Source organism: Maniola hyperantus, chromosome 13, assembly GCF_902806685.2.
Source record: "Maniola hyperantus chromosome 13, iAphHyp1.2, whole genome shotgun sequence".
NCBI lineage: Eukaryota > Metazoa > Arthropoda > Insecta > Lepidoptera > Nymphalidae > Maniola > Maniola hyperantus.
Window position 1 is genome coordinate 11,902,812 of NC_048548.1, and position 10,072 is coordinate 11,912,883.

The 10,072-nt window shown below is 36.5% G+C and overlaps 1 protein-coding gene across 2 annotated transcripts; it reads right to left on the minus strand.

Moving 5' to 3' along the window:
- Positions 1-3,260: 3,260 nt before the first annotated feature.
- On the minus strand, positions 3,261-7,567 carry Sce (E3 ubiquitin-protein ligase Sce). 2 transcript variants are annotated; one of them, XM_034974722.2, is made up of 4 exons: positions 6,734-7,567; positions 5,955-6,127; positions 5,357-5,529; positions 3,261-4,704 (listed from the first exon to the last, which is right to left on the minus strand). In XM_034974722.2, the coding sequence occupies exons 1-4, from the start codon at positions 7,483-7,485 to the stop codon at positions 4,660-4,662; spliced, it is 1,143 nt and encodes a 380-aa protein (XP_034830613.1). In that variant the 5' UTR covers positions 7,486-7,567; the 3' UTR covers positions 3,261-4,659. The 2 variants fall into 2 exon arrangements, with proteins under 2 accessions (XP_034830613.1, XP_034830612.1); XM_034974721.2 differs by having other exon boundaries at positions 5,348-5,529.
- Between the last annotated feature and the right edge of the window lie 2,505 nt (positions 7,568-10,072).

Sequence of the window (10,072 nt, forward strand, 5' to 3'; positions counted from 1 at the left end):
GGAGCCGCTGCGCTGGATTCAGACGGCGGCCGCGGCGCAAAATCATGGCGTGTGGAAGTCTTTACAAGAGACCTATGTCCAAAATGGACGGCCAGATAGATTGATAATGATGATGATTAAATTACAATAATTTTAATGATACTGATAGATGTTACGAAAGCCCGTGTTGAGTAGGTACCTCGTAAGCTATGTAGGAGCAGCAATCTAGACTAGGTACCTACATAATAATCAGCTAGTATATAGATACAGAACTCAATGTGATAAAATATTAATAATTATCCCCATATTTTATCAAATTACCAACAGCTGTATAAATAGGTACGCATTTTTAAAAACGAGTTTCTAATAAAGCGCGCTTAAAAGTCGTTTCTTCTTACGAAACTTACTTAATCCAGTTTCGATTCCAGTTCTCCTTCGGCAGTCCGCATATTTAAAGATGAAAATGCATGGAAAGTTTGTTAGTACCTACCTATAGATAAGGAAGTATGGATGGTTAAGCTTATACGTACCTACTACCTAGGTATATAGAATTCAGAACCTTAGGAATTAGGTAGGTAGATAGGTTCGTTAATTCAAATATCCAGGCAGGCTGCCATACATAAATGTAAAAGCCTGTTAATAAAAGATTAAAAAAAAAACCAGGCTTATTTACAAAAAAATAACTTTTAATCTATATGCATATAGGTTCCCTTCCTCCCATACTCCTGAGTTCCTGACTTTCTAATTATTGTCATGGTCGTAAAGTTCATGGTCTATCTTTGCCTCTAAATTCCATTCAAATCAGTTCAATCATATTAATTGTACCCTATCTGAAAAACATTTCTGAAGTTGGTACCTAGGTAGGTATTCCTCATGGCTAATAGCTGTAAAACATTCTTTTAGATCGAAACATTTTTTAGCGTCTCTTTAAGAATTTCACCACTTTTTAATTAAATGAAGATTCAAATAGATAAATTCCTATTAGGCTAGTGAATCAACGATGCATTACGCAGTCATGTCACATAATTTCAAGTAGGTACCACCTAGCAAACTAGCCTGCCGACAAGGAGGACGCATTCACCATTGTTTTCGTCTTGCCCCGATATTCCCATGAATGAATCGCGACTTGCCGAGTCGAGGTCACGACAGTGATTTTTTTTACCTGGCATGATGTAAGCCTCTGTCTTTTGATTCGAGTTGTACGTTCACTTACCTAGGTACCTAATTTAAGATTTACCTGTCTTGTAAAATATGAGTTGTACCTATTATTAATCGCGTGATGAGTGTCGATTGATATTATAATAGAGTACCTACCTACTTACATTATTGTAGGTATAGATTGTTTAAGTGTTTTGTGCCGGTTTTGTTGATAAAATAGCGCATGCGTATAATATTCTTATCGCCATTTGTCGTGAACTTGTGAAACCGCGGCACCGGGCACACAAACGCAGTTTATTTGCGTTTGAAAACAGTTCACTCAAGTCGTGACCGAGTGATGTGAAACTATTTTTGAGCAGTTAACCTCACTTCCTCAACCAAGTATATACGGTGAATCATAGATTCAGCTGTGTGATTTGTGATTTTGAATTATCTAAATTGGAAGTTTAATAATCGATTAATAAAGGAAATATAATGCTGTGCTTTAAAAATGTTAGACGCAATAGTGTCGTGTCATAATCGATAAGAAACTAAAGATGGTAACAATAAAAGTGTTCTACAGATGATATTAAAATGGATAAATGTTTTGCCGCGTGCGGCTGTGACGATCTTGAGGGTATAACAAAATCTGATTTGGATCGATTCACTGATAAAATAGAAAATGTACTCAACGACGAAAAAGGGCGGAGACTTTTTAGAAACTTCATGTTTTCCAGCAACATGAGACACGGGCGAAAAGCTTTGGATTTATATGAAAACATCGAGAGATTACTAAATTCTACAGAGGACGCCGAAAGTGCGTCTTTTCGGAGATATTTACGAGAATACGGTCGTTTGATCGATGCAGCGGAGAGAATTGAAGAGCTAGACTTTGGTACTATGGAAAGACTGATGATCGCGCACGATTCAGAAAATAAAGAAGAAATGGCCGAAGTATTAAAAGCTTTAAAACTAGAAGTAACCAAAGCACTAAGAAGGGAATACAGCGCGTTTAGACTACGTTTTGTGCCGTCCGAACACAACTGAATTGATTAGTTTTAGGTAATGAACTGAGCAACTGTGCCTAAAACGTAGTGATTATATTCTCTTTGACTGTGCCTTGCTTCACCAGGCATTCATAATTCGCGCCAATACGTTTCTTACGGTTAAAGTACGTTTTTTTTTCAAAAAACGAACAAGGATAAGCAACCGAAAATATTAGGTCTATTTTCCGATGTGCCCGAGGAAAAGTTATTCTACTTATCACAAAAACCTGTACCTGCCTCAATTTCAAAAGAATTGTATTTTATTTGTTTTTCTTATCATAAGATGATACCTATAAGCTCATAGTGAGAAATAAATTATTTTAATGCAGTCTTATTTTTTTAAACCCAATCAATTACTGTTGAAAATACTGTTGATATGAATCATGTGTGACTCTACTCCTAATGCAAAACATGCTACCTATGACCTTTCAGAATCGATACTTTGCTGTTAGCAATGACCTTGTACATAAAAAAGCTGAAAGCTCCTACCTGAATTCCGCGAAAGCGAATTCAAGTTAAATTCCGGTTTAGAATTCAAATTTAAAATTCTTAAAATAAAAATAAAAATATTGTTTACTCAATAAAGCTGAAACGGAGTAGGTAGGTATAATGTTTAATTTAGTTAAATAAAAAAAATGTTCCTACTTGTCACTTAATACTTAGTAAATAATAATAAATTCTTAGTAAAGACAGTAAGGACGAACCGCGATTCTGAACGTTTCATTATCACATGGTATTTTTAATAGAAAGAAAAAGTACGCAACCATTAGACCACAGTTCGTCACGTTCGAATTTCAACTCGTACTTTGCGCGCTAACGACCAAATCACCTTTCCACTCAGATTTTATAGGGCAAAAAGATTGTTTCCGAGCGAGTGAGATAAAAAATATATAATAGTAATATGAATAGATCATCAATTTCTTTGGAATAGATAGCATTAGGTGATTCTCCAATCCGAACCCCAGATAACATGTTCCAAAATAGTACCTACTAACTAATAGCAATAGCACATTTTCTCGGTTTCGGATTGGGCTAGGCAACAATCGCCATTATACCTACTTAGGTAGTTTTGTGGAAATAAGTAAAAAAGTATTAGGTTAAAGTAATTTAATTATAATTGCACATTATTCTTGTACATTCATCTATGTAGCTTATAATTTATTCATTATTCTATTGAATACAAACATTGTCAAAAATAATATTTTAGTCTGTGAATATATAAATGCATTGTGTAAAAACAAAACGTTACGAATTCAGTATAATAATATGTATAACAATGGAAAATAAAATATTAATTATTTGCTTTAATTTAAAAAAAGAACTAATTATTCTTAAATTTTTAAGTTCTAGGAAATAATTGATAAGTATACAAAATTCCTGTTTGAGTTTATTTGCCCAATGATAATAATAAAATTCGCATAGGTCTGTCTACCTATTCATACCTACTCTTTTAATTTATTATGACATTAAAAACGTTTCACTGAATAATAAAATTATTATAATCATTTTACGTTTCTTATTTTTTATTTTGTATGTACTTGTATTCGCTTAGACAAATTTAAAGGTCGATTTTTGACAAATTTTTAGGAATTTTGAAGAGAGATTCTGGCTAATTTATTGGACATAATATTCTGTGTTATACACAAAACTATATGATAATTGAGTCAATAAGCTAAAAAAACTAAGGTACATACCTAGGCCATTCAGGAATAAGCATTATTTTACACTGGTGCTAGTTCAGAAGGTCTCACTCTGAGAGGAGATCCGTGCTCTGTAGTGAGCCGGCGATGGGTTGATCACGATGATGAATCTTCTATTGTGTAATATTGTGCTTTGAAAATTGATTGCGGAATTTCGTAATAAAAGATTAAGAAGAAGTCGTTCCCTCAAACGACTTTCAGACTTTCTTGTCTGAAAGTCGTTGGAGGGACATTTGACAGGTCATTCTAGTGTCATTATTATCAAAGCAATACATCTAGACCTGTCATTTTATTTTAGAGACTGTGTATAAAAGAATTAGCCACAATATCTATATCAATTCCAGAACTACTTTTTTTCACCGATGTATAATGCTTTTTTTACATTTATCGCGATGGTGGTGTGTACTATTTAGTATAAGTTCCGCAAATTGCTATTGCGCTGGAACCATGTCTCACTAACATCAAAATGACGTCATTTTGACGTCAGCCGAAATAAAAATATACCATCAGCTCGAAACTTCAGTCTAGTGCTGACGTCACTAAAATGGCGGCCACGTGCATTAACAATTTGCGGGACTTATATCAAATAAATATTAGTTCAATCATAAATTCTAAAATCGTTATCCTTTTAATTAAAAATTTGATTCATACTAAATAGTTATTTTATCATTATCACATAATGAAAAAAAGAGTCCATGGCTCAATTTGACATTTAGAATATTTAAGTGATTTCCTTAGAACTAACACTTTATGTACCATTTTAGTTACAATATGAATAACTAAAATGTTATTTACTTCTAGGTTTTCTTCCACGAGTAGTACATCTCCAGGGGCTTATTCGCCTGCAATGAAGAAAATAAAATTGTTAAAATTCTATACAAGTCAAAATTAAGTGCGAGTCAGGCTCGCACACCGAAGGTTCCGTACTACAGTCATATTTTTCGACATATTGTATGATAAATAAAAAACTATTATGCATAAAAATAAATAAAAATCTACTTTAGAATGTACAGGTAAAGCTCTTTCAAATGATACCCCACTTGGTATAGTAATCTTACTTTGAAAGTTGAAAATACTAATTATTTCGTGAACACATTTTTTTATGACATAGCCACATATTCACGGTTTTCGGAATTTTTTTACGTGTGCTATAAGATCTACCTGCCAAATTTCGTGATTTTAGGTCAACTGGAAATACCCTCTAGGTTTCTTGACAGAGACAGACACACATCGAAGTGATCCTACAAGGGTTCCTTTTTTTCATTTTGAAGTATGGAACCCTAAAACAATTTTTTATTTTTTATTTTTAATGAATGTATTCATTTCAATTCAGAATTATCATCATCATCACTTGCCAATGCCCACCTGTGCAAAGTTAGATGAGATGTATAATTCGGTTCATTTTAACTTTAACTTTACATTTAATATAATAATTAATTACTTTAGTAAAATAGAAAATATGAAAAAATGAAAATGTTTACAGACATAGGTTACCTTCCAGAATTTATCATTGATCTGCCTCAGGGTCTGTGAGCCGGCCAGCGGCACAAATTGTCCAGGAGAAGGCGCCACGTATATGCAGAAGTTGAGCAATCGGTACGCTTCAGGTAATTCTGCATCCAGGTCTAGTGTGAGCCGCATTGCTAGATACTTGCTGAGGTGGTCCACTGGAATATTGAGAGCAGATATAAAGATTGGTCCTGCACTCCTAACATGCGCCCACGAGAAATGGGCTTTTGGCGGGTATCTTTAAAACAAGAGTGACTTGGCATCTTCTAGGTAAACGAGTCCCATCTTAGATTCATCACATCATCACTTTTCATCAGGTGTGATTGTAGTCAAGCATTTGCCTATAATGAATAAAAAAACAAATTAGAAATCCTGTGGGAACTCTTTGATTTTCCAGGACAAAAAGTAGCATATGTCACTGTCCAAGACTTTAACTATGCCTATGCAATAAATCACGTCGTTCAGTTGCCGTTATGACCTGATTGAAGGACAAGCTTCACATTTATAATATTATGGATAAACCTGATTAAAGGACACTTTCACATTTATAATATGGGTAGTGATATCAATATACTTAAAATACCTGAAGCATTAGCAGTGGTTTTCAAGTAGCGCACGGAGCTGTCCCTCAGGGCTCTCATGAGCTGGTTGTCCCCCGTCATCTCGGTGGGATGTGGTTTGAACACCAGTTCTATCTCGTTGGGGTTGAGCGGCTCCCCCTCGCCTTCTGTGTCCATTGAGTTCTCGCCTTCAGTTCTGAAATTGGTCACAGAAGTTTTCTTTTACAGATTATGGTCTTTTTTGTTATTACTAGGCTAGCTATCTGCAATCAGTCATAATTGGTTTGGATTAAATACTAATAGTTTGTTTGGCCTGTAACCAGATTTTTTAAAATAGTTTAGAGTTGGAAGGTAGGAGAAACTCTTACTGAACTCAAAATAAAAATTACTATCACTGATTGCAGATAGGCTAATTACATAAAATTCAGATTTCATTTTATTTTTATGCACACAACAGAATAGAGAGAGAGAAAAATAACAGATTGTGACAATAATAACTAATACTAGTTACTCTCCAAAAATAAAAGTTTATACAAGCAGCAATAATAATCAAGTATATAAAAGGAAAAGGTGACAAACAGACTGACTTACTTATAAACACACAGCTCAAACTACTGGATGGATCAGGCTGAAATTTGGCATGCAGATAGCTATTATGATGTAGGCATCCGTTAAGAAAGGATTTTTGAAAATTCGTCCCCTAAGGGGATGAAATAGGGGTTTGAAATTTGTGTAGTCCACGTGGACCAAGTCGGGAGCATAAGCTTAGTGTTTATATAAATCATGTAAATAAACAACTAACCTGCCATCACTAGATTCACTCTCCTCACTATGTTCCGAAGTCATAATGGACTTAGCTCGCTTTGTGGTGCTCGTGTTTTTTGAGATGGAACTAATATTCGATGGCACAGGGGACGGGGTACTCCTCACTGAAGCAGGGTTGGACGTAGACTGCCCCGGCGGTATAGGATTACTCACAGATGATGTAGCATCTTTAGGAACTGATGTACTAACATTGCTTCCATTTTGCGCCGCAGGTTCCGAGGTTCCGTTGGTATTAGGTGCGCTACTATTTTCTTCGTGATTCTTTCGAGCCCTTTGAGGCCTATTTTGCGATTGCAGCTTTATTCCTTCAGTAATAGAGTTCACTAAAGAAGCTTGTGAGTGTGACATGTTTATCTTTGCTAGCACACGCTCCTGGTGGGCTTCATATTCATCTCTGCTGGGGTAAATCTTAGATATAAGCAAATCGAAGTTGGGATCGGGACGTAAGGATCTCTTTGAGACCAGTTTCTTGCGACACGTCGGACATTCCTTATTCCCAGACCGTAGGGCGGTTATTATACAATCGGAGCAGAATCTATGCAGGCACTCCTTTGTAGTCATCGTCTTCTTCAGCATATCCAAACAAATTGGACACATCAATTCACTATGCAAACTACGTGGGGACACAGCTATTTCGGTGGCGTCCGTTATCACCTCTTGTGGGGTACGGTGGAGCTCGTACAGGGACAGCTCCCATGTTTTATTCTGCGAGGGCTCCGTTGAAGACATTTTCGATGTGATTTTATTCCTAAATGTTTTTAAAAAATAATAAACATTCTCCGATTGACAATATGCACCGCTTCCGCCATATTTTGCTGAACTATTTTTGACATTCAACTTGTCGATTGACAACATTGACAAGTGGCCAGTGTTTCCACTTACCATTTTGGTTTTACCCTAGTTTCAGCATAAATTCACCCTAAATTGCCTTAATTTTTTTTTTCGAAATACCCTGATTTAGGGTGGATTTTATGTTAATTACTATTTAACTAGATAAATTATTATTATAAAGTATTACCTACTTCATATTTCAAAGCCTCATCGTGACAGATTAAGGGCTGGCTCATTTTTTGCGCAACGGATGAGCCTGGCTGTCCAGCGCGGAAATGCAGCCAGTATTCTTTAGGTTTAAGCGGGCATGATTTGTATAATAATTATATATGGCTAGCTTTAAGTTTTATTGTAATATTTTCAATATTTCATATTTTTAATGATCCTACAAGAAGCTGGTGTTCGCGAGACGCAAAGGAGGCGAGACCTCGTTGTCTCATATGAACAATTATCATAAATACCCAGTGGCCAGTGCATTAGTTATTATACTACGTATTAAAATACGCTATTGTTTTGCAATGCAGAAAAAAAAATTTTATTTTGCATTTTTCTATCCCTTTTGAGCCTGTCCTCTGGTAAATAAAAAAAAATCACATTGAATCGGTTTAAGAAAAAGAGTTAGAACCTGAAGTTTGTTTTCACCCCAAATTATACAAAATCCAAGAAATAAAAAACGTAAAGCCACACCTAATATTAGTCGTTTCGCCCTAAAATAGGGAGAAATCCCTAAAAACACTGCAAGTGATTGACCGATGACAGATTGACAAATTAAGCTGACAGACTATTGACAAATAAAAATCAAAGACTCAAAATTTGAATTGTCTATGGCACAGCTAAGTTATTCACAACACGATCGGAAGACTCGTCATGTCTGTCTGTCCAGTTCCAACTCTGACCAAAATCCATTTGATTCCAATACCCAATAATTCTAATAAATTAATTATTTATGCATGCCTTGCCATCAAAAAATCTCGGCACACTTTTAGATAACGAAAGTTTTCGTGTGGCTCTAGGTCTCAGTTTGGGAACACCACTGTGCCATCAGCACAGATGTCCGTGTGGAAAAGAGGTTGATAAATTTGGAATCCACGGACTCTCTTGCCAAAGGAGCTCCGGTAGGCTGTTTAGGCATGGCTCTCTTAACGATACAATTAAAAGAGCTCTTGCCACCATAAATATTCCTGCGCTCATTGAGCCGGCAGGGATTAGTCGGGATGATGGCAAGAGACCTGATGGATTGACGCTGGTTCCCTGGGAACGGGGACGGGCGCTAATGTGGGACGCAACTTGCGTTGACACATTGGCCCCGTGTCATATCAGGAAGACAGCATCAAGACCGGGAGCCGCAGCAGAAACAGCTGAAAACGGCAAGCGGCGCAAGTATGCCTCTCTTATAGAGAGTTACATTTTTGTGCCGTTTGCCGTGGAGACCCTGGGGCCATGGAGTCTTAGTGCTAAAAATTTTTTACGAGACATTTCACCGCGATTAATAGCCTCAACTGGTGACAGAAGGGCTGGCTCATTTTTTGCGCAGCGGATCAGCCTGGCTGTCCAGCGCGGAAATGCAGCCAGTATTCTTGGCACCATTCCACGCGGTCATGATTTATATAGTAATAAGATAAGGCTAGCTTTAAGTTTTATTGTATTAAAAAAAAAAAAAAAAAAAAAAAAAAAAATTAAATATTTTTTATTCGTCAAATGCATCTAGTTAACTACCTACAACTGGTTCGGAATGCCTTTCGTTATTCGGAAGTAGGTTACATTTTATATCAAAGTCCTATAGAGTCCTAACTCCTAAAATTGCGCGTCGATTTGCACAGCCCGTGCCTAGGTTGCACAGCCCCAGCTATACCTAAAAAATTGTCTCAAATAAAAGACCTTACCTACCTAGTTCCAGTGAAAGATGATTTTCGTGAAGGAAAATTATGAAAATAATAAAAAAGAAAGGTCAATAAAATCACATTATTTAAGTCTTAAACTTTTATTTAAAATTTGCTTTATGCAGGTACCTACTTATTCTATTTCATGTCCGACTAGTTGTCGAGGTAATGAAACCACATAGGATAATTTATTAAAACTTTTCTTTTTCATGAAGTCACGGTGCACTACAGAACAGGCACCCAAATCGTGTTACCGTTGCTCACAGCCTGATTTTGATTGTTGTTGTTTTGGTTATTTAGCGGAATAAATGTGTACACATTAGTTTCACCTGGTTTCGGTACTAGGATAGCTTGTCCATGTTGCTGGCCAGTGGGTGACACCTGCACCTGATTGGGTTGACTCGCGATAACCGTCTGCTGGCCCCCAGGTGTCACTAAAAAGGCTTGTTGGCCAGGTTGGCTGACTAATACTTGTTGGTTTGATGGCTGTGCAACAAGCACTTGTTGGTTGGGTGATGGGTTGTAGATTACAGCTGGTTGATTAGGTTGATTGGGCTGGACTACATACACCCCTTGCTGGTTTGGTTGCCCAATTACGACTTGGT

Coding starts and splice junctions, on each gene's coding strand:
- Sce (XM_034974721.2), bottom strand. CDS start 7,485: ATGTCTTCAACGGAGCCCTCGCAGAATAAAACATGGGAGCTGTCCCTG. Junction 5,530..5,954: donor AACCACTGCTAATGCTTCAG/GTATTTTAAGTA, acceptor TCAATATTCCAG/TGGACCACCTCAGCAAGTAT. Junction 4,705..5,347: donor AATTCTGGAAGGTAACCTAT/GTCTGTAAACAT, acceptor TCTTCATTGCAG/GCGAATAAGCCCCTGGAGAT.